General features: G+C 54.3%; 1 protein-coding gene across 5 annotated transcripts in view; it reads left to right on the forward strand.

The window, feature by feature from the left end:
* MICAL3 (microtubule associated monooxygenase, calponin and LIM domain containing 3) overlaps positions 1 to 24,605 on the forward strand; it is a 204,097-nt gene that overhangs the window by 131,272 nt on the left and 48,220 nt on the right. For all 5 annotated transcript variants that reach the window (XM_071210096.1, XM_058282477.2, XM_071210094.1 and 2 more), the window contains 2 exons: positions 3,161 to 3,249; positions 4,092 to 4,179. In XM_071210096.1, the coding sequence (XP_071066197.1) occupies positions 3,161 to 3,249; positions 4,092 to 4,179 (177 nt within the window). The remainder of the gene's footprint in view (positions 1 to 3,160; positions 3,250 to 4,091; positions 4,180 to 24,605) is intronic.

The following is a 24,605-nucleotide window of genomic DNA, read 5'->3' on the forward strand; positions in this document are numbered from 1 at the left end:
TGGCACCTGCCTCCTTGTATCATTTTGACAATTAAATGAATTGATAGATGCAAAACAGTTAAAAAAGTGTCTGGCACATGGCAAATGCTGGGTAAATGTTAGCTCTTTTTATAATTAACTTAGGGAAGGGACTTGGCCCAGTGGTTAGGGCGTCTGTCTACCACATGGGAGGTCCGCAGTTCAAACCCCAGGCTTCCTTGACCCGTGTGGAGCTGGCCCGTGCACAGTGCTGATGCGCACAAGGAGTGCCCTGCCATGCAGGGGTGTCCCCCGCGTAGGGGAGCCCCCCGCGCAAGGAGTACGCCCCGTAAGGAGAGCAGCCAAGAGCGAAAGAAAGTGCAGCCTACCCAAGAATGGCGCTGCACACACGGAGAGCTGACACAACAAAATGATGCAACAAAAAGAAACACAGATTCTCGGTGCCGCTGGTAAGGATAGAAGCGGCCACAGAAGAACACACAGTGAATGGACACAGAGAGCAGACAACCGGGGGTGGGGAGGGGAGAGAAATAAATAAAAATAAATAAATCTTAAAATATAGATATATAATTAACTTAAGCAAAAAGCACCATCAGGTTTTATTTGGGAAGGACAATAAGGAGATAAATTAATTGATCCCCTACCAGTGTCACATGTGATGGCTCATTTAATTTTCTTAACCTATGCATAAGGGTATTATCTTCATTCTCTCTGTGAGGAAATGTGTTTTCAGAGGCTAAATAGTTTACATGGCTATTCCCTGGTTGAAACAGGACTTGAACCTGACAATCAGGGCTTCAGTGCTTGGGTCTCTTCTGTCATATTGTACTCCCTTCCTAGGGAAACCAAGTTCCTGCAGTTTTCTTGAAACTTCTGGCCAGGCTTGTGGTTCTTGTTCCTGAAACCCGAACCTTTTTCCTTAATTGATATAGGATGCCACAGCTGGATGGGTTCAGTGAGGATTCCCTGGTAGGTTAGTCTGTTACGTTATTTTCAAAATCTAGAATTATATATATTTGGGTAGGAAAAAAAGCCAAATAATGCAGGAAAAAAATAGATAAGTAAATGTAATTTTCCAGTACTATAATAAACAATATTATTTGTTACAAGTAATAAAAATCCAACTCAGATTAAAGCTCAAGCATTAAACATCTCCCTCCCTTCAAGCTAGCAATCCCAGAGGAGAAGGGCTGCCCCTTCTCTCCTAGCAGTCTTTTTTTAAAATTAATTAATTTATATATTTTTATTTCTCTCCCCTCCCCCCCCCCACTCCCAGTTGTCTGCTCTCTGTGTCCATTCGCTGTGTATTCTTCTGTGCCTGCTTGTATTCTTGTCAGCAGCACTAGGAATCTGTGTCTCTTTTTGTTGCATCGTCTTGCTGCATCAGCTCTCCGTGTGTGCGGCACCACCCCTGGGCAGGCTGCTCTTTTTTCGTGCTGGGCGGTTCTCCTTATGGGGCGCACTCCTTGCACATGGGGCTCCCCTACGCGGGGGACACCCCTGCATGGCACGGCACTCCTTGTGCACATCAGCACTGCGCGTGGGCCAACTCCACACCGGTCAGGAGGCCCTGGGTCTGAACCGCGGACCTCCCATGTGGTATCTGGACACCCTATTCGTTGTCCAAATCCATTTCCTTCCCCCAGCGATCTTAACCCCCACCCCTGCAAGGGTCCTGGTTAGCCTAACTTGGGTCCCAGGCCCATTCCTAGGGCACAGTTTCAGGGTGGGGACAGGGGGCCCTGTGCCACTTCTAGGGTGGATCACGTCAGGCCACGCGGTTGTGAGCCCATGGGAGGGGATGGTATTTCTTAAAGAACAAGATACAGAAGAGACAGAAAAGTAGTACGTGGTACAAGGACTAATCCATTTTATCTTGCCCTATTTATTAGGGGCCAGAATTCACAACAATGAAGTGGCTAATTACAGATCCTAAAGGGAGATTATGGCCAAGCTGGAAAAAATAAGCCATGACTCAACTCTGCTTGTAGAGAAACACTCAAATACAACCATTGTGACTAGTAATTTGATCGATGCCCCTGTGGGTATCAGGTTTTCTGGCTTTTCCAATGGCTAGTGGAAAGATCTATTTGGGAAAACAGACTCTGCATGAATGATTTGAGATGTGTGCAATTCCATAAATGGATTTATTTGGGAGGGGGCAGAGAAAAGAAAAAAGGAAGTCAGTTACTTTGCAGGAAAAGAGATATAATGATGTGACCAGGTAAAAGGAAACAAAGAATGCCACTTAATTCCTTTCCCTCTTAGGTCGTATTTTAATTTTGAGGACAGCAGAGCTGATTTGTGAGCAGGATGAATGGCAGGATGAATGGGATTGCTTCTGTTTCAACAGCTTCTCTATTAGGTCCCATGTCATTTAATTTTTAAAAGCCTTTGTTCAAGTGAGGGAAGAATCAGAAAAAGATGACCTTTTTGAGTGAACCCCTCTACCAGTGGAATGGGAAAAGGCAAGACCCAGTAGGAAATACGCTCCATTGGGACCCAGTAAACACACGTAGACACAACCGCAAGTTTTAGGAAACAGTCTTTAACTCTTAATTATGCTGGATGCACTCTCTTTTTCTGCAGTGTTTTTTTCTGTTCTGGCCCATGCAAGGTCCACCGCGGGTTTTGGGGGTTCTGCTTTGAATGCCGATCGTGACCCACTACAGGCGGAGAATTAGGTTGTGAGAGGGCGTGGGGGGCAGGCCAGGGGGTCCCATTGGGGTTAACGCTCCGCTCCGCCCCTTCCCCTGCAGCCGGCGCGCCTCTCCCCACACCCCTCTTTCTTCTTGGTTTCCCCAGAAGTGCCCCTCCCAGCTCCGCGTGTGACCCGTCTTTGTTCCTCACACACTGCCGCTCTGTTTGCCGTCCGGCCACGCGAGCCCCGTGGCTTCACCCTGGGCTCGGGTTGGGTGACGGCTCAGTGCCCTTCACATCCCCACAGGAAACGGCCCCCCCGCCTTAGTCAAAGGGGAGAGGAGGGCCAGGGCCACAGTTTACGGGGAGGGAGGGTCTACCCCGGGCCAGGAAACTGGGCCTGGAGCAGGAAGGCCCTGCCGACCTGCCTCCCCGCTCGCCCGCCTCCCCACCTCCCTGCTCGCCCACCTCCCCGCTGACCCGCTCACTCCCCCCCCTCGCCTGCCTCCCTGCTGACCCACCTCCCCGCTCGCCCCTGCAGGTAAATTCTACTGTAAACCTCACTACTGTTACCGACTGTCCGGCTACGCACAGCGGAAGAGACCGGCAGTGGCCCCCCTGTCAGCAAAGGTAACTGTGGTGGTCCCTGGGGGGGGCACACAGCGGCCCACACAGGCCCGGCAGGGCTGCCGAGTGGCCGTCAGATGAGCCCTTCCCGCAAGCAGGCCCAGGACACCGTGGCCAGGGCAGGCCGCTTGGCTCCGCTGCGACACGTTCGCCCACTGCCTGCACTGGCGGCAGGAGATTGCAGGGACGCTCAACTCTTCCTAGATGTTTGTCCTCAGAAGGGCCGTCTTCCTGAGCGAAGGGCGCTGCTGCCGAGGACAGTTTGCTCCTCGCTTTTCGCGTACTTAGAGCTCTCAGCAAGAGGGCAGCGGAGGGAGGAGGGGGCTCCTGAAGGGGAGCCCCCCTGGCCCTGCTCTCGGAGGGCTGAGGGCAAACGGGAGCAAATCCTCACGGTCCACCCTCGGCCGTAGGTGCCGTCCTGCCTGCCAGGTCCTTTAACTCTCCTGAGTTACTCATCTCAGGTGGCAGCAGTTTAAACCACTTTTTTGGTGTTTTTCTGAGAGCAACCAGCTCCCCCACCTGCCTTTGTCAAGGCAAACCACGGGTGTTCCCGCACAGCGTGGCATGAGCGTGTCAGCGTGCGGGCCGACTGCGTCCTACCCGGGAGGCCCCTGGTGGCTGTGGGTGAGGCGGAGAGGTGTACCTGGGTGGGTGTAGACTGGGCTCTTGATGATGGCCACGGTCACCATGTCCAGTTTTTTAAAGCCAGACTTTCTAGACGAGGAAGACAGCTCTGGGCGGCTTGGTGAGGACACTAGAGATGAACGGGTCAGGCAGGGTTCATCGCCTCCTGTGTTGTGAGCGTTCCCGAAAGTCACCTTCGTCTCCCCGATGTGCTTTCCTAGGAGGCCAGAGGACCCCTGCAAGATGGGCCCACCGCGGACGGAGGTGGACGGGCCGGCGCGGCCCCCTGCGCGGCCGAGAGGACTCCAGGTAGCCTCACTTCCTTGTTTGGCTGGGTGGCGCGTCACTCTGTCGGCCTCTGCGGCAAGGCCCAGGGAATGAGCCGGCACCTCCAAAGCAACATTTCTTCGATCGGGCACCACGTGGCCCAAAACCCCCTGGACTCCTTTTTCATGTGCCAGCTGCTTGCGTTCGGAGTCCCCTTTCTCTATGGCCTGTCAGAGGTGCTGGTACAGATCGGAGGGGAGTTTCACTGGCAGACGGTGAGCCCGTGAGGGCGCCGGCTGGTGCGCGGCGTCTCCCACGCTCCGAGGAGTGCTGGCTCCAAGTCTTGTCTTGGTAGCTCAGGGCCTGTCCCCCCACCCCCCGACAGAGCACCGGGGGACAGCTGGTTCCGGCCAGGTCCACAGGAGCCCAGGGCGGGCTGGTTTTAACTGGCCCAAGGGGAGGCCTTCGCCCACCTCCCTGCCTGGAGCTCCTTCGGTGGAGTGTGAAATTGGATACACAGCCCCATGGGCTGCCCCGTGTCTCCCTGAACTTGAACTCTGTGCACCTTGTTCCCTATCTAGGATAAGCTGTCACTGCTCCTTCATTTGCCCTAAGGGATGGGCCCCGTCCTGACCACGTGGGGCATTTGAACCTCTAACGGGACACAGTCCCCAATTTGACCCTTCCTTAACCACCTCCTGTGTCAGGAGGTGAACGCACTGTCCCCGCCTCTAAAACCACATTTATTCCGGCCACTGTGGAGCAGGACTGGAAAGGGCTCGTGGGCACAAGGCCAGCTGTGATGCACTGTGTTGGTACTTTTTCCATTAAAATTGCCTCTCCCTGGTGCACACCCAAGCAGCCTGGGAAACGTGTCCACGTCCCGCAAAAGCACCAGGTTGCCCTGCTGCGCCCAGCGCAGCCCAGACGGCCCGTAGCCAGGCGCTCGGCGTGGGAGAGGGCCACATCAGGTGGGCCGTGCTCCTGTTCGTCCTAGACTTCCTTCCTGCTCAAAGCCAGCAGGGCTAGGTGCCAACCCACCAGTCCGATGACTAAAGAAATTAAAAGGTATTGGTCAGTCCCAGGATCTGTGGAAGAGGAGCTGGTGGTGGAGGCAGGAACTACCCACTTGTTACTCAAATGGTCAGTTCTTCCCGCATCCCCAGGAACTCGTGCAAGCCTGGCGGTGGTCATCTGGGGAGGAGAAGAACATGCCCCCACAGGCCGGGCGGCCCCCCTGGGCCGGGGGGGACAGTGCCGTCACCCAGCAGACCTCTCCCGGCGGGGTGGCCCTGGCCCCTGCCCCAGTGTGTGCCCGTAGTGCCATCTTTGGGAGCTTTTTAGGTGCCCCCAGGTGGGAGCCTCGCTGTATGGCCACGTGGAAGCCTGTGGTGACTCGCAGGCCTTCTGCAGTCTCGGGCCCTTTATATTCTGTCTTTCTTATGGTGTGCTGACAGCCCTCTTGAGCTGACACTCTCAGAGCACCAGGGAGAAGCACTGGTAGAGAGAATCGCCCGTGGAGTCTCGGCTGGGCCCGGCGCTCCCGCCGTGCGGGTGCTGGGGTGAGCGCCCCATGTCAGTCCAGGCCCCGCTGCCGGGGAGAGGGGTGGAGCCTGGCTGCCCAGGACCCCACTGATAAGGCCATTCAAGTACATTAAACTCTCCTTCTGGGCATGGAGTACAGAGCATTCTTTTTAAAAGGACCAAACCACAAAGTTCAGGCGGTCCCTGAGCAAGACGAGTGCGCCCACTTCACCGGCTCGGAGCACCCTTCTTACCGTCCAGTTGAGGGCGCCGTGGGTGTCGGGCTCTCAGGTGTCCTGAAGAGTTGAGGTTCCTCAGCGAGGGAGAGGAACGTTCCACAAAGCAGGGAGGGAAGGCGAGCTGGTTAGAACACCTACGCGTCGGCCTGGAGGCCCCTCGGGGACCGCAGCTTGACCCCCACGGGGGGCTTAGTCGGTGCCGGCCCCGGGGGGCTTGGGCCTGTGGGGACCACGGTTCCGGCCCCTGAAGCGCAGTCCTGTGAGGACACTAACTTGTCCTAACCTCTGTAGAAAAGCAGCAGAATTGGGGGTGGCATTTTATAGTTCGGCATGAAATGAATTTCTTTTTCTCCTTCGGTAGGGATTTCCTTCTTTAAGTCCCAAACTCAAGCTAAAGCTTCCTCTGGTTAACCAGAGTTTCCTTGTGGGAAGCCTCAGAAACGCGCTGGTGTGTCGGGGCTTGTCAGCCAGCCAAAGGGGTGCCGATGCGAAGTACCAGAATCCGTTGGCTTTTGTGAAGGGTGTTTATTTGGGGTAAAAGCTTATTGTTCAAGACCCCACAGAGTCTAACTCGAGGTGCCATAAGGCATACCTTCTCACCAAGGTCAGTTGCCATGTGTTGAAGCAAGACGGTGGTGGTCTCTGCCTGGTCCCTCCTTCCCTCTTCCTCTTCAGGCTCCGTGACCCACCTCTTCTGATCTCACCTGTAGGATGGCATCAGGCTCATCTCTCAGGGCTTCCCGTATCGGTCTGGCATAGGACTCATTTCTTTCCAGGCTTTCTCAGCCGCTCAGCTGCAGACTGTCAGGTGAATGGTTACCTCCCCCCAGGGCTCCAGAATCAAAACTGACAGCTCTCTCTCCCCTCCTCGAGTGATTGTCCATTCATATCAGCCCACCAAGGAGGCGGGTACTCACCTGAGTCACGCCCCACTGAAGTGGTCGAATCAAAGCCCTCATCTTTTTTTTTTTTTTAATTATTTATTTAATTTTTTTTAAATTACATTATGAAAAATATGAGGTCCCATTCAACCCCACCGCCCCCGCCCCCCACTCCCCCCACAGCAACACTCTCTCCCATCATCATGACACATCCATTGCACCTGGTAAGTTCATCTCTGAGCATCACTGCACCCCATAGTCAATGGTCCACATCATAGCCCAGACTCTCTCACGTTCCATCCAGTGGGCCCTGGGGGGATCTATAATGTCCCGTAATTGTCCGTGAAGCACTATCCAGGACATCTCCACGTCCCGAAAACGCCTCCACATCTCATCTCTTCCTCCTGTTCCCCACACCCAGCAGCCACCATGGCTACCGTTCCCACACCCATTCCACATTTTCTCTGTGGACATTGGATTGGTTGTGTCCATTGCACACCTATGTCAAGTGAGGGCTTAGATTCCACATGGGTACTGGATGCACTCTTCCCGCTTCTAGTTGTAGACACTCTAGGCTCCATGTTGTGGTGGTTGACCTTCTTCAACTCGATGTTAGCTGAGTGGAGTAAGTCCAATAAATCAAAGTGTAGGAGCTGAAGTCTGTTGAGGCTCTGGGCCTGGGTGTCATATTATCAGTCCAGAGATTCAAATCCCCTACATATATCTTAAACCCAGCACCGACTACAATTCCAATAAAGTAGCATGCAAGTCTTGTGAAAAGAGATCCCCTCTGAGTCCAATTCCATCACGCAGAAACACCAGCTCCAAAGAAGGGCCATCTGTCATGGCAGTGAACCCCTTCTGCCATGACCATAGAACCCGTGGGTCTCTTTATCCCTCAAAAGAACCAATACCTGGGGTTGTATCTACCTTATCTGTCTCTTAGACTCTGTTCAGTTGTACATAGGGCTATTCCTTCTGACAACCTCCAGACTCTTTTTTAGAGACTCACAGCCTTATAATCTCATTTCTCCTTTCCATTTCCCCCTTACATTAGGTCAAACCGCTTCCCGAAGTCATGTTATTCTATGTAGACAGGGATATTCTGCTGTTCCGCATTGAATCTTTAATTCAACAAAGCCCTCATCTTAACGGACAGTTGAATCAAGACACGCCCGCTGAATCTGTTGCATTCAGAGTATCACACCCAGAGGACTAGCTTACAGATATATTCTCTCTCCTTTTTGGGGGATTCATAAATAGTATCAAACCGCCCCAGGGCTCCAGGCCCTCCGAGCAGGGCACCTCTCCTCCGCTGCTCTCCAGGCAGAAAGGCTGTGGGTGAGGGGCCTCCGTCCCCATCTGCAAGCAGCCCCAGCCCCAGGAGGCAGAGCCAGAAAGGCCGGGTCCGGGCCTTCTGTGCTACTCCTCATGCACAGCGTTTCCCTCCTCTCCCCCGTGTTCCTTCCCCCTTGTGCCAAAGTGACTGCTGTTGCCAAAAAAGCAGGTACAGCTTCCAGGTAGAGAAGCAGCTCCAGGCCTGCTCTGGTGTCCACTGATCGCGGCCTGCTGCCGCCTGCTGTCCAGGGCGCAGCGTTTCCAGTGTTTGTGTCCGTCATGTGTTTTTAGCATGGAAATCCCTCCCTTCTGTTCTCAACATCTGCAAATGCTCGTCTCCACGCTGCTTCTCCTGCCACTGCGCGGCCCGGCTCCGGTCTCCCCCCCCCCCCCCCCCCCCCCCGCCCTGACTCTGGGAAGAGTTGGGGTGACGACAGGCCGAGCAAGAAAAACCCTGAACGGGAGCTTTGCCCTCGGGAACATCAGACCCACGGCTGTGTGGTTTTTTGGCTCCTTTTTGTCAAGAGGCTACCCCCTTCCAGTGGAAAACCAAAAATGAACCACAAAACCCCAGGGGCCTCACAGCAAGGAATCAGAAGAGCTTTCCTCCCGCAGAGTCCGCACCTCTGAAAGTTTGTGCTGCGGGAGGCGGGGGTGGGATGGCAGGAACACAGTAGTTACGGCCTGTCAGAAGGGGCGGTCTCAGTTTAAAAAGCCGCCCCACACGGCACCGAGGGGCAGGGGCCGGCACCCTGTGCCCAGGCACCCCCCGCACGCTCAGCGCTGGCTCCGTAGTTGGGACGCCGAATGGGTCGTAGGCGAAGGCAGGCGTTTCCCACACCAGCCCAAACAATGGCCAACAGCGCCGGGGGCTCCCTTCACCCCTGGCCTTGCTCGCGGACAGCGGCAAGTTAGCAGATCTTACTGCTGCCCAGGTCCCTTTCCCTTGTAGAGCTTTCTGGAAAACCTAATAATAGAACAAAAAGAATTCTGCAATCCTGCTTAACTCCCTGACCCTACCACAAGAATCATAGCTGATGGCGATGTGTGGATATTTATGTAGATAATTGGATTTAATTTTGCATATACGGTAGATAATTATTTACATGTCGGGGGCAGAGTAACGACAGCAATGATAATGAGGCTGTTTCCAAAGCTCCCTGTTCCTCGGTTCTGGATCCCCGGCGGGCTTTCCCATGGGAGCCATGTGCCTGCTCCAAGATTCCCCCCCTCACTTATTTCCAAGGGGCTCAGCATCCAGTCGGGGTTTGGAGGGAGCAGAGCAGCCCAGGGTCAGCCTGTGGACATCAGAACAGGAGCAGTTTACACCCCAGCCTCGAAAGCAGAGTCAAGAGCGGGCTAGGAACTCAGGCTCTGTTGCTAGTGGGATGCCACCGACACCCCTACCCTCTGTTCAGAGGCGCCCCAGAAGGCCGCTCCGGCTCTCCGCTGCCTGCCAGGCTTCAGCGCGTCTTTGGCAGCTTTCCGTGGGACAGTGGATCGTTCTTAGGTCCTCCGAAAGGGGCCCCACAATGGCCTAGAAGGCTTGACTGGTGAATTAAGGGGGTCGTTTCTTTCCCCGGCCGTTCAGCTTGGGGGTGGGGCAGGGGGCAGGAAGGGGGTTATCCGTGCTAAGGATGCACTGTCTGTCTACACTGCTTTCTTTTGGTCCTTGTTTTTATCCTGTGGTGTTGTGAGTTTTTGGTGTGTTTCTTTGTGACTTTTTTTATTATTTAACTGTGTAACTTTGTTTTTCCGTTACTGTGAAAACAAGGTATTGTGCTTTTATTTTTTTATTTTTTTGACAAATGTTACTTTTCTTATTTAAGAGAATAAATTCCAAACAATCTTCAGGTTTCTGAGTTTTTCTTTTCTTCCCCTTTTTCCTGACCAGCGGGTGGGAAAGAGGGAAGCGGAGGCAGGTCTGACGGGTGGGTTTAAAAGCTGTCGTGCCCCAGAACATGTTCACTTCTGAGGGGTGGGCTCACAGAGAGAGCACAGGAGTATGAAAACGTGGCAAGTGGGTAGTTTCTCTCTAAAGACAGTTTCCCATTAAAGGGAGGGCCGTGTTGGAGGAAGCCTGGCTCTGCAGCAGCCCGGGGTAGAGGAGAAGAGCTGGAAGACGCCTCCTGGACCCGCGCGTCCCTGTCAGCCGGGCAGGGCGGGGGGTCCGCAGGCACCTCCTCATTCCTGAGTCTAGGGCGCCCCTGGGGAGTCTGGGCTTCTGGGGGCAGGGAGGCCCTCAGGCGCGGTGACCCGGGCCCTGGAGGAGACATGCACGGGCTCTGTCCTGCCCGCGGGCCTCCCTCCCGCAGTCTTGGCCGTGACCTGGTCGCCAAGCTAGTATACCCAGCTCCACGTGGCTTCCCTCCAGCCCGTGTTGAGCAGCAGCCCGTCCCCTTCTCACACACGCAACCACCTGCAGCCACGCGGCCTCTTCTGCCCTGCCGGCCTGCTGGCTGCGGTGGGCGCGGGCCGGCCTCGTGCCCAGCTGAGCCACGGGGTCACCCCAGGGCGGGACGCTCTCTACCCTGAGTGCTGGGCTCGCTTGCTCCCTGCCGGGGTCTCCCTGCTGGGCTCTGGGGACCTGAGTGTGCCGTTGCAGGGCTGTCCTGGCCTCCAGCTGCACCGAGGCAGCCCCGGGAGGCCGGGGTGGGAGGGGGGGGGTCCCTTGACTTCTCTGAGGAAGCTCCTGGGTTCTCTCCTTCCCTTCCTCGGTGGCTCCGTGGCCCGCAGCTCTGCCTGGCTCTGTCCTCTGCTGCCTTTCACTCTCCTGCACCCTGTTGGCACATGGGGGCCTCCCTAAGTCTGCTCGCTGCCTGCCCCCCAGGTCCGGGCTCTGAGGCCCGCAAAAGGTTGAAAGAGAAAGAACGGGGAGTGGGGGGTGCAATAAGTGACAACTAATAAACAGGCTAGGAATCACGGACGAGAACGGAGAGGTGCATGCGTATAAAATGAAGGGCAGCAGGCGCCGTGGGTAGGACGATGTGCCGCCACATCCGGCCGGGGGGCAGCAGCGGCCGGCGCAATCGGGGCCACCCATCCTGCAGCCCCTGGAGATTTCCCTTTGGATCTCAGTTTCCCTGTGAAACGTCTTAAAATGCTTTTCTTCCTTTTTTTTTCCTCTTAAACTCCCTAGTGGTTTCCCTAATTAAGACTACTCCCAGGAGGGGCGCCGACATGGAAGGAGCACGGGCCCTCTGTTTTCACCCCGAAAGGCCAGACGAAGCCGTGCAGGCCCCAGCGCCACGCGTGTCCCCCGAGGGGCAAGTGGAAGGAGAGCCCCCAGAGGGGACTCTGGGCAGGTCAGCTGGGCAGGGATTTCAGCAGGAATCCGCCCTGCATTCCTGTCCCTGCGAGCTCCCAGGCCTTACCTTGCCCCTCAGGTGGGGCCAGTCACCCGGCAAGTGCCGGCAAGAAGATGAGTCATGAGGAAGGCGGCGGCCCTGCCTGGGTGAGCGGCCAGGTCCCCCGCTCTTCCCCGTCCAGGGTTTTCGGTCGTGCGCTGCAGGCCGGCTGCTGACGCCCCTTTCTTTAACAACTGCTCCTTGCCTCTTCACCACCTTCGCTCTGGGGCTTAGGCTTCTGCCTCGAAACACCTTCCGTAGGCCCAGGAAGAGAGGTGGGGCTCCAGGCCCAGGAAACCAGCTCTCCCCAATTACTTCCGGGTTTCCCCAGCCACGTGACCACCTCCTCTCTTTTGCTTCCTGTGGGTCAACTTCCAAGGAGCTTTGCAAAAACCACTTAGGAACGTTTTCTGAATACTTCTCAGGCCCTGTAACGTGTCTCCCAGAAGGGCAGTGGGCAAGGGTTTGAGTCACCCGTCACCCGCCTGATCGACACTAGCTGGGCTCAAGCCTGCCGCCGAAGTCGCCCTTCCCCCTCGGGGACGCGTGTCCTGCTCTTGTCACAGGCCCTCGCGGAGGCCCCCAGGCTGGCTAGACAAGGGGAATTCGGGGACACCCGTCAGCAGAAAGGAAGGCCAGGGCCCCAGCCGTGCCTCGCCCCCCGTGCTCTCAGGGTCACACTAAGCTGTCACCTGTTAGGCCCATGGTTAATAAAAGCCAGGGACCCCGTGGAAGCGAATTCCAGACGAGGAAATCCAGTTGGCATTGGCCACTGCCCAGGGTTCAACCCTGAAAACTAAAAGAGTGTGGTAGGTAGATACTAACCAGGACCTAGGGAAGGAAGTCTGTGTCTAAGACGCGAACCCAGAATGAGTTTCTTGGACTGAGATCGGTCTGATCATCCAAGGATTAGCTGCTGTCGTGGTTATAGGATTATAACGGCTTCTTTACTCTTGTTTCCCCATTTCCTAGGACTAAGTCAGGGTCCAGAAAGACCAGGTTGGAGACAAGTCAGCAGCAAAATTTCTCTTTCCCCTATTTTACCCAGCCAGAGACTCACTTAGGTCAGTGGGCCCTTCTTTTAAAAGTATTTGTTTCCTCTCGAGTTGTGTCTAATGTAAATCTCTCTAAGCTGGCACCTGCCTTCCTCCAGCCGGGCTCACCTCTTCTCGGGGAATCAGTGCTGGTAGAGGAGCACTAACTTGGACCGCAGGTAGGGGAGCTGGCTCTGGGGCCCTGCAGCCACCCACAGGCGGCTTTGGACTCTCAGAGAAGCAGGTGGCACTGGGTCCCCTGGGAAGGGGAGGTCAGAGCCCACGTCTCACTGGCTTTACGATACTGCTGGGGGCCAGCAGCCGTCCCCTGTGCCGCTGAAGACACTGCGCCGAGCAAGGGGCTGCCTTGCCTTTGCATTCCTTCTGTGTTCGCAACCAAGAGAGCGGCCTCTTCTCTGCCCACATCGTTTCCTCAAATAAAAATAGGGGGTAAAACTTGAGGTGTGCAAAGGCACGTGTTCCCCCCTATGATTAATACTGGTTAATTAATATTTATTTTATGAATTACCGTCCTAAGTCATAGAAAGTAACACAGGAGGGTAGAATAACCCCAGCCAACAAAACAGTAATAGCTAACACAGAATGCTCCCTCTGTCCCTAGCCCTTCCTGGGTGCTTCCCTCATGGCAGCCCGGCGAGGGAGACTCCGTTATCGCCATCTTACAGATGGGGCAGTGGACACGCCGAGGTTGAGTAATCTTGATCAAGGCCATGTCCCTAGTAAGTGCAGAGCCAGGACTGGATCCCAACCCACTGTGCTCTGCAGCGTCATCTGTGTTCGCCATGACCTTGACTTCTCCTTGGCGCTTGGCGAGAAGGAAGCCGGCTACCGGGTTGAGCTCCATAAATAAGCTAGTTTTTAACTGTGAGCGCATGCCCTGTAGAAATCGTTGAGTATGCATTTGATTATTCCTGGGAAATTCAGATTCCCCAGTTTCTTTGGCAGGGATACCAGGCCTGGGAATTTTGGAAAGATGTTAAAGAGCAGAGGATTTCATCACTGAAATGTAAATGGGATGGGGGTAGGGTCCATCTGGGGAAACTGAGGAAGAGAATAATCATCTGAATTGACTCAAAATAATCGGGAATGGATTCCCTCTTCATATCCTCCGTATCAACCCTCTTTTGGGTCGTCTTAAGTAAAATCAAGCCTAAAGTCGTTTTCTGGAGAGTAAGCCGGAAACAGCCTCTCCCAGTGGAAACAGACCCTGTCAGCGATGGGGAGCAGCCAGGGAGCACGTAGGGGGAAGTTGCTGTTGTGCACTGAGCCCCAGGGTCATTGCTTCTGACAGGTAAATCGTAGGCTTAGCCTCTCTGCTACCATCTCATTCTGTTACACTTTTTAAAAAGGCCCCAGTGGTGGCTGAGCTGACATGTTCCTTCTCTTACTACTTTAACAAGTGTCCTTCACTTATTAAAAAAATGACCTGTCCTGACCCTGGGTGGAGTTTGGCGAGAGAGTAAGAGGGAGAGAGAGAGAGATTTTTTTAGACCTTTTGTTGTACCGACAATTTGAGCAAATCGCATGCAACAGGAGAGAAATATGGAAATTCTTTCCTATTCAAATTTGGGTCATTTGGGACTCAACCCAACTCAACAGTGCCCGACTTTTATATCTTTGGGCTAAACGTACAGCTCGTGCCCAGTGAGCGGTTTTGGCTCTTCCTCTTGGATGAAACCGGGATCGGGCGCAGAGATGACGTCACGAAGTCTGGCATGTGCAGGCACGGCCTCGCCCAGACCTTTGCAAAGGCCTGCTGAGACAGGGAGTAGGAAAAAGACAGGAACAGAGAAAGAAGATGTGTCTTTCCACGGAAGATTTTGTCAAGTGTAGTTTCCCCCTGGGTTTAGAGGACCCACTGCTGTCAGCAGGCTTCTAGCGTCCAGCTGGGAAGAAGTGAATGACGGTGGGGCAGCTAGACTCATCCTTTGGTCTCCCTTCTTTGGCCTAACAGGAGGACTCACAGTCAAGTACAGAGGGTGCCTTAGAGGTTGCCCTCCCTGCCCCGCAGGGAACGAGCAGAGTCCACTTTTGTAAGTGGGATCGTGCCATCAGATACAGGGACGTCCAGAGGTCTCACACGATACTTAGGACACACCTGCTTGGCAAGGGGCCTCGGCCAATCCATCCCTCGGCATCTGGACGTCTTCCCCGGCCTCCCTGTCTGGGGGCGAGCCAGGCGCTCTCCGGCCAGTCCCCCCGTGTCCTCCCTGTACTGCACTTCCATTGTCCACCAAGATGAAGAGTTGTGGGATGGCTGCCCTGTGCTCTCATTGCCCTCATCCATTCGAGCCACGATCAGATTATTTGGTGGAGTGTTGGCCCGATGGAGGGACAGTTAGGAATAGTTTGATAAGACCTCAAGGCCAGGGTGCCAGACAAGTCTTTGGGGTGGGGACTCTGATGCGCTGTAGGATGTTTGGCAGGATCCCTGCCCTCCACCCAGTAGCACCTGCTCCCGTAACGGTGACAGCCAGTAACGTCTCCAGACGTGACCCAGTGTCCTGGGGAGCAAAACTACCCGAGTTGAGAACCACTGATCTAGACTGCTAAAGTCAGCAGGAGAAAGGGTGAGGCACTGACATAATTCATCACAATTATATTGATCACAGTCAGAGAGCAAGAGAGTGAATGAGAATAATACATAAGTACAGTCTGTGCTGAAATCTTCCAGCAGGGTTCCAGGCACGAATGCCTACCCCCTTCAGGGTGGTAAGTGCATGCTCCAATGCGTATGTGCTTACTCACCTGTAGGAACCGCTGTACTAATAGCGTGTGTGCTCTAGGACAGAACTTTCTGGAAGGTAGGCTAAAAAAACCAGTACCCCTTGGGAAGCGGACTTGGCCCAATGGATAGGGCGTCCATCTACCACATGGGAGGTCCGCGGTTCAAACCCCAGGCCTCCTTGACCCGTGTGGAGCTGGCCCATGCGCAGTGCTGATGCGCGCAAGGAGTGCCGTGCCGCGCAAGGAGTGCCGTGCCACGCAGGAGTGTCCCCCGCGTAGGGGAGCCCCACGTGCAAGGAGTGCGCCCCGTAAGGAGAGCCGCCCAGCGCAAAAGAAAGTTCAGCCTACCCAGGAATGGTGCCACACACACGGAGAGCTGACATAACAAGATGACACAACAGAAAGAAACACAGGTTCCCATGTCGCTAACAACAACAGAAGTGGACAAAAACAAGAACACGCAGCAAATGGACACAGAGAACAGACAAAAAGTAGTACTCCAATGGACTCCTTGCACCTCCAGACAATGCTCCTCTGTGGTGACCACAGTCAGAGAATTCAGCTCTGTGTAAACAGAACAAACATGGATCTTGAGAACAGAAGAGGTTCGTTCGAGTTCCATTTTGATGGCTGCTTCTTTGCTTATAACCTCTCTGAGCCTCAGTTTTTCCCCATCTTAAAAAATCGTCAAATAGAAAAAAATGCTACCTGTGCCTCTCTACCTCTTAAAGTGGTTGTAAAGTGCAAATAAGCTGAAACTTATTTATTTCAAAACATAGGTAGAAATATCAAACATGATTATCATAGGCAAGGATTCCAAAAAATGCTGGAATAATTGGAGTGAGAGGGTTAATTAGGTTGTTTCTGCTGATTGATTGATGGTCTCGAGTCTGTCCTTCTGTGGGGTTAGTACAGGTTGGCCCATTGGGATATAATAGCAGAAATGTAGGGAAACAGGAAGAACAGGGAAGAAGGGCTTGAGTCTTCCTGGATGACAGCAGAGGGGCAGCTGACCTCCCGTGGCATGCCAGCTCTCTCAAAGCATTGTTAAATCTTTGCAAGTGCTTGGCTAAATTTGGCATTGCTTTTCCCTCTGCCTGCGTGGATGGGATGTGAAGTCACCTGCTAATTCCCTGACACCCTCAGGGCCCTTCACTATAGTAACAAAAGCATAAACAAGACTAGAGAGCTGAATTTTCAACCCCTAACCCCAGAGTCGGGCCCGTCTTTGGCACCCACGCAGTCCGGAACACTGGCTGGATCAGTGCTGATGGGGCCCCCGCGCCCACCTCCCAAGAGGCTCAGCGTCACCTCCCGGCCCCCTTGCAGGAGACGTGTCCTGCCCTCCTGTTGTAGAATCAGCACCAGCGCTGGGAGGCGGGTTTCATGGGTGTCTTAGTTTGCTAAATGCTGCGGGGAGCATTATACCAGAAATGGGTTGGCTTTTGTGATGGGCATTTATTAGGTTAAAAGCTTCAGTTCTGAGGCCAAGGAAGTGTCCACATCAAGAGAGGCTGCCTCACGAGTTGCGGCCGTGGGCGACCGGGCACGTGACGGCACCCTCTAAAGATGCTTTCTCCCGGAGCTTGGCTGTGGGTGGCCTGGGCCATGGCAGGGCATAGTGGCGGCTCTGCAGTCCCTGGCCCCTTTTCCAGGCTGCCTTCTCCCTGAGTCAGCCATGGGCCATCAGGCAGATGACTCAACTCTCCCCCTGCACCGCCAGGCCTCCCGGGGGCCTCTTCTGTGCTCCGCTGAGTCAAGCCTCTGGCCTCCAGGACTTGTCTCGGCCGCTCAGGTTCTCTGACTCTGCCGCTTCTTTCCTGTGCCTGCTCCTTTAGGCCTCTGTTTATAAAGGACCCCAGTAAGGGGACCAGAACCACCCTGGATCACAGATTCTAATCAGAGACCCTTAACAGAGGTAATTTAATCAAGAGTTCCTGCCTACGACAGGTTTAACTGCACAGAAAGGGATCAGCCCTGAGGACATGCTCTTTTCTGGGATCTGCAGAAAGCTTCAGACTGTCAAAAGTGGAGCCACAGAACTTAGCTGTCCAGCTGCTGCTGCTGCAGTCTCATCCATCAGAAGGCTTTTGTTCCTTCAGCATTCGTTCTCCATATCTGTCCTCTCATCTAGCGCCTCTCTGTCCCTAGGCATTCACGGTTCCCTTTGGGGTCAGTCTCCGTGACCCTCTAACAGATGGAGACAGAAGCGGGGCCGTGACCCATAGACTTGAGTATCAGGCAGCAGCTGTGGGAATTGCTGGAGGCAGTTTTACACGCATCTCCCTTTGCCGAAACGCTCCTTCCTCTTGACTAGCTAAAGGAAAGGTCATGTGTGCGATTACGGATTGGATCAGTATCTGCACCTCTTTGATTTGGGGGATGGGCTTGGCCCCGTTGAAGGTCTAATGGCTAGCAGAGCTCTGCAGGATCCTAACATGACTCTCCCGGCCCCCCAAGGGCAATTCATGACCTTGGTGTCTTCACACTGAACTGTGAGGGAACAGGAGTGTTGGGCTGGGGTTGGAAGGAAGAGCCTTCTGAACTGGAGCCTGCTCTGCACTCGAGGCTGGGCTGCTAGCTACCTGGGCCACTCAGAGCCACCTGGGCCATCTCTGGCTGGCGGGGAGGGGTGGGGGGCATGGGACACTCTGCTCTAGAGGACTGGAGGGATTCAAGTCTAAACTGAGCATCATGGGGAAAGCACGTCCTCTTGGGCTTCTTTGCTCCCTGGCTCGTGGCCTTTGATTGCTCTTCTGCCTTCCTCTATCTTGTGTTATTGGGCCTCACCTTGCAAGAAGCAAAGTGCTCCTGGAACAGAGCTGCTCTCCACTGCGAGATGGAGAAGCTCTCTTAGAGTGTGGGCTCTTTCATGATCGTCTCTTTCCAGGGCCTCCTCCCTCTGGGCTGCTAAGGAACCATGTCTGTCGTGGCAGCTTTGCCCCATCACAGGATGTGTGCCGCACTCGTTCTTCCCCTTCACAGCTTTGAGCTACTCGAGGGACACGGAATTGAATTGAGGAAATGGAGACCAGAATAGGTTCAACTAGTTTTTTTAAATTATAGGAAAGTATTATGTTAGCTCAGACGTGGGATTAGGGCTTTTGTCCTGACCACTTATTCAAAACATTTTCTTGAACACCTGCCCCAGCACCAAGGACAGTTCCCCGCCCTGGCAGAGCCCCTGGCTTGGGTGCACTCAGACCTGTGAGCAGGAGACAGGTGCCGAGGTAGAGAGGTACATGCAGCTTTCTGGGGGCACGGGTTGGTGCCAGTAGGCAAAGGAAGCACAAATGGGCAGACAGAAGTGGAAGAGGGGGCAGCAGTGGTCTCGGCGTACCCTGTCAAGCCAGGCTTCCCCCTTCATTTGCCCTTTATGGTTTCGGAGACCCCAGCCCTATGATGGGGTGAGTTAGTAGATGACTGGCATTGAACTGAATAGAACCTCCTGGTTCTTCAGCTGCATATGTGAGCTAGCGAGTTAAAATAGCCCCATTGCACAATAGGTACCCCCCGCCCCCCAGCTATGTGAAGGCGGGCAGCCTTCACATGGAAGGGAGAATGTTGGCTGGAGCGCAGCACTTTCGGGGCTCAAGGGAGCACAGCCGAACCCCCGTGCCTTAGCCGTGCCCATAGCATCCCTGCCCCAGTGGGGTAGCCGTGGGTAGGCATCCATTCCTCGGGGCGACCTGCTGACGGTTAAGGAACACGTCGAGTTTTATCTGTGAGGTGTTACAACAGCACACGAAAGAATACTTTCAAGAGAGCCGCAGCACACACCAGGAAGAGAAAAAAGAGGTGGGGGAGCAGGGTCTCTACCTTCAGAGAAACCTTTTTGCCTTGGCCATATACAGTAATGGGTGTCAGGATTTCCATCTGCCAAAAAGGCATCTTTGGAAGATAACTGTGCTGATAACAGAAATAATCTGACACCAGAAAAGTAACATAAAAGTAAAAGTCCTGTGGGATTGTGCAGATGAGAGCAAAGGGTGAAGACAGAGCCCCTGCGCCCGCCTGCGCCTCCGACCCAGGCCGGGCAGGTGCCCTCAGCCTTCCTGAGAAACGGTGTTCCATCCCCATAGCTGTTCCCATTCCCATTTGGCTCTTTTTCCTGGTACGGTGCTGATTTGTTCCCTGCTGGCTTTTTTCCCCCCTCAGCCTCTGCTGGGGAATGTTTAACTCAGAATTTCCCAACTCTCCTGGTAATTAAATTTTTCCAAAACAGCCAGACTTGCCCTTGCGCCCACATGACCCACTCTTCTCATTTGCCCCACAAGAAGAATAAGTGTTTTGCACAGGAGGGACAATGACAAAATTCACCCTGCACGGTGGCGTGCATGAGCGGTGGCTCCCTTGCTTTGGGGCAGTGCAGACCTGGGTTGAGTCTGAGCACTGCCTTGTCTGATCTGTTGGACAAGTTGCTTAACATCCTGGAGGCTCAGGCACCCCCTTGGAAGCTTCACGAAAAAACCGAATCAGGGGAGTGTTGTGACAGCTCAGGGCCCAGGGTATGTAGCGTCCCTGTCACCATGCCCGACTCAAAGACTAGCTCAACAAATGCTACTCTTCATTTCTTCACCTGCTTTGCAAGCAGAGAAGCACCCGATGCCCTCGTGTTGCGTGTTCTTGGCCGGGTTCTGTGAACTCGCCCTCCTGCCAGGGCGAGCCTGTGGAGGGGGTGGCTGTGCAGGGCCCAGAGCTGCCTTGCGAGGGCAGCAGCTTGGAAATTTCTTTCTTTGGCCTCCAGAGCAAAAGGATCCTTTTCCAAGCACAGGGTTCAGCACTTGAGAAGGGGTCAGTGTCCTCTTGGAAGGAGAAAATAGCTATAAAAGGCCTGAAGCTGTGAGCCCGGTCTGGCAAGTCTGCTAAAGCAAATAAACTGAGGGACTTTAAAAATGGGGCAAAGCCCAAGTTTGTGGCTCCGGCATCGTATCATAAGCAAAGGAAGGCCTTTTGCGCCTTGGAACCGGCCCCCAGTAGATCTCATTCCTCCCTGGGTTGGGTCTAAGCTGGGAGTGATCTCCTCCTCCAGAGAATAGGCCAAAGCCCATCTCCCACTGATGCCTGATACTGCCCAACACAACAAGAGGGGGCGAGGTCCACAAGGTGGGTTATTGTCGGCTGGTGAGCCAAGACGGCACCCCGTTTGGATGGTGTTTGCCCCAAGGGACTTCGAGCTCAAAGCAAGATAAAAAGGTGCTCTGATTCCAAGGCTGGCCTTCCACGAAATAGCGAGCTGCCCGGCCGGGTCCCTGGGGCCCAGTGGCAGCCTCAGATTCCACAGGGAGCCGCAGGCCTGGTGCTACCCGGGGAAATGACCGTGGGCCGGCCGGCAGTTCTGTTTCAGAACAGCCTCCGCTGCAGACGCTTTCATCCCTCCTTCCCGGTGTCTGCAGAAGTGCTGGAGAGTGGCGTGGCTGGGCCATTTCCCCCCTCAGCAGGGAGGAGATGAAAGCAAGCTGTAGACCCCCCAATGGCCTTGGGTTGGTGGGAGCCCTGGGCGGGGAGGAACGTAAACCAGGCGGGCAGGGGTCTCTTTGGCAAAGTCTTGTTGCCAAATGGAAATGGATCGATTTCCATTGCTGCTGCTGCTGGGTAGAAATATCCTTCCCTCAGGAGGTTTCACCTTCTGGAGCGTCTCCTCCGAGATCAAACTCGTGGCTTGGCGCTTCCCTTTTGTGCAGGATCGTGGGCAGGCAAGGCTTTGCAAGGGGGCTTCTGAAATAGAAGGAAATCACAGCAAAAATATCCACTTTTTTTCCTTAAAAGGAGGTTCCGGGGATTGAACCTGCTACCTCCCACATGGGAAGCAGTTGATCAAACCACGGAGCTACGCCCACTCCCTCCAGTCATTTTTTTTTAACCGATTTTTGTAAAAAGATTTATTTATCCCTGCCCCCCACCATCTGCTCTCTGTCCATTCACTGTGCAGTCTTCTGTGTCTGCTTGTCTTCCCTTTAGGCGGCACCAGGAACCAATCGTGGGACCTTCCAGAGTGAGAGAGAGGCACACAATCTCTTATGCAATCTCAGCTCCCCGGTCTGCTGTGTCTTTTACTGTCTGTCCTCCGTGTCTCTTTTTGTTGCATTATCTTGGGCCAGCTCTCCGCTTGGACCAGCTTGCCGCATGGGCCAGCTCGCCTTCACCAGGAGGCCACGGGAATCGAACCCTGGCCCTCCCTTATGATAGACAGAGGCCCAATCACTTTGCTACATCCATTCACCCCTCCAGTCACTTTTGATAAAGGAAACAGTAGAGGGAGCAGGCGTAAAGGAGAATCGGCTTTCCGTACCCTGAAATGGCAGGAGGGCTTTTCTCCACTCAGATGAGACCATCGCTATTTAACATCTCAAGCGCCGTTTCTTATTGGAAGATGGCCACAGTTGATCCTGGTAGCCCCCTGGTCGTCAGGCCCCCTGTTTCACCCCCTGCTGTGCTCGAGCCCCTCCCGTAGCGCCTGGCAGAACGTAGGAACTCGGTAGGTATTTCATTGACTGAGTGGGTGAAGGAATGAAGCCCTGCAGGCGCCTGCTTATCCATACGGGGACCATAGTAAAAATCAGCATCAGAGTTTGAGACTTTGTTCCAGCTTCCCCAGGTTTATAAAGAGGAAGGGACAAAGGAATGGGCAACCAGGCCAAGAGGTGAACAGAAGTTCAAAGACACCCTTGGTGTCCGGATTCCTTCACGGGCACCCAGAGCACTGCGGAGGCCCCAGCAGCTCGCCCACCGCACACTGGCCTTGCTGAGCCTCGCGTCACCCCGCAGGCAGCAGGGAGCTGCCCCTGGAGGAGCTGGGAGCACACCGCCTCTTCAGCCTCACGCACGTCCCTCACTTCTCTCCAGGAACCGGATGGACAGAAAAGCTGCTGGCGGCCCTTGCACATCAGCTGAGAGCAGGTTGTCCGGTTAGGAAAAGTATTTCCTTCGGGATGATGTATGGAGCGCCCGTGGCCGGTGACTGTTCCAAAACAGAACCCTGAGGTCAGGCCCAGAGCCTTTCTCCTATTTAGGATGCAGCCCTGGGCGCTGTTTCCTTTCGGTATGTGGGAAGCTGTCATTGGCCTCCCAGGGAACTGACTTCGTGAAGACTCGACCTTGGAAATGATGCCAGCTCTTCGCTCTGCTTCTAGCTGGAAAGTCCCTGAAGGATGGTGGTTGTGCTAAAGCACGAGGTGGGCGGCCTGGTGGCTCAAGGCCAGTTAGCCTGGCCAGGCTGGTGGTACTCTGATCTTCCAAACGGGTGTCTGCCGGTTAGCGTTTCTGTACCTGCTTGCCTGTGCTCTCCTCTAGGCTATTCCATTGGTTGACGAGTGAGGACAGACCTGGGGGACCAGGCTGGGAGGTGGTGTCTGGGGCGACAGCCACTGCCCTGGCCTCCACACCGTGACTTCTGGTACCTTAGTTTATCATCGCCATGTGGTGAACCCACATTCTAGCCCCTTGCTTGGGACAGAGGCGAGGATGCTGATGTTGATTTATTTTTTCCATCTCCCATGGTTATTTTGAGGTTGTGGGCTAGCAATGGAAGCAAGGACAGTTGGTGGTGTCAGGTACTTGCCTGAGTGCCACCTTCCTTTCGGTAAAACCGAGCTCACGCGGGGACCCGGCTTCGGGGAACGTCTGGTGATGTCTTCCCTTGTCACAGAAAGCTCCGAGGAGACTCGATGGGCCTGGGTAAAACAGTGGAGGCTCTTCTACTTCTTCCCACCTCAGTTCTTGGAAAATCTCCAGTGGGACACTTCTCGTGGTTTTCTGGCCAGCGCCATCCTTTCTCTGGGGGCCTGATGTGTGGAGGATCGGATTACTTCTGGTGCTTCTGGTTTCTTTTTTTTTTTGGCTGTGGCTGAGCCCAGAGTTAAGTCAGTGCTTACCCTCCCCTCTCTGAGCTCTGACTGCCAAGTTCTGTTGCTTGATGACCTGTTTGTCTGTGGAGCTTCTAGAAATTCCAGAGAAACAGCAGGAGAGGAGGGAAGAGTGCTGTTTCCCCTGCAGGCTCCCAGCAGGGAAGTGCATTCTTAAAGTTCTGGGTCCTTGGTCCAGAGTCTCAGTGGGGAGGAGGTTAGATGGTGAAAACAGCCAGGAAGAGAACAGAGCAGGGCTTTTCAGGGAAACATGTCTTCTTTTTCTTCTCTGTCTCTAAGTCTAGGGACAGCATGGTGGTCTACTGAACTGTCGCTGCTGCCAGAGCGCAAACTGTGGCTCCATCGCTCACCGGCTGTGTGGCCTTGGGTAGATGACTTCATGGCTGAACTTCAGTCTCATTTGCCAAAAAAGTCTCACACAATTTTTTAAAAATTTCTCTCCCCTTCCCCGCCCCCCGTTGTCTGCTCTCTATGTCCATTCGCTGTGTGTTCTTCTGTGACCGCTTCTGTCCTTATCAGCGGCACCAGGAGTCAGTGTTTCTTTTTGTTGCGTCATCTTGTGTCAGCTCTCCGTGTGTGCGGCACTATTCCTGGGCAGGCTGCACTTTCTTTCGTGCTGGGTGGCTCTCCTTATGGGGCGCACTCCTTGCGTGGCACAGCACTCCTTGCGCGCATCAGCACTGCGCGTGGGCCAGCTCCACACGGGTCAAGGAGGCCTGGGGTTTGAACCATGGACCTCCCATGTGGTAGGCGGACGCCCTATCCACTGGGCCAAGTCCACTTCCCACAGCTTTTTTTTTAACTGGCTAACTCCGTATTCTCCGGAGTGCCTTCCTTGAATCCCGAGGGGACTAACTTGCCCCTTTTGTGTATTCCTGTAGCAACATGTGTTTGCATTGTCAGAATACTTGGTAAGTCCCACTGAGATGGGGTGTTTTATAGGACTCTCCCTGACTAGTCTGTGGTTCTTCAAGAGTGAAGATATGTTAATCTGCTTTGTTTCCCAAGATTCTAGTAGAATTCCTGGCAAACAGTGTAATTAATACACACCAAAACCGGGCTTCACGTCCCGAGTGTGTTTGTACATGCGTGTGTCTGTTCACTCCGCTGCGAAGCTGCTTGGGTCTGCGTTGAAGAGTGTCCGTTGTTTTCCCTGAAGTGATAGTTCTTACTCTTAACTATTTTTCTTCTGTCCAAAAGAAATCCTGGTTTTTATTCCTTATTTTTGGAATAAGCTTTGCGGTTGACTGCGTTAGTCCCCGTCCGCTTCCTCTTCCAGGGCGGTCGTCAGAAGTGCCTGATGGGAAGGGAGGACTCCAGGGTGGCCCGTTGGGGCTCGAGCCTCCTCATCGGGATGACGTCGGCCCCGAGGCCCTGGATGGGGAGGCCGATATGTGGAAATGACGGGCCAGCGTAGCGAGGGCTGGGGGAGCGCGGAGGCCGCGTTGGCCTGTTTGCTCCCTGCCTCCTTGTCGCTGTCACCCACAGTCCA

This window comes from Dasypus novemcinctus, chromosome 20, assembly GCF_030445035.2.
Source record: "Dasypus novemcinctus isolate mDasNov1 chromosome 20, mDasNov1.1.hap2, whole genome shotgun sequence".
NCBI classification, from domain to species: domain Eukaryota; kingdom Metazoa; phylum Chordata; class Mammalia; order Cingulata; family Dasypodidae; genus Dasypus; species Dasypus novemcinctus.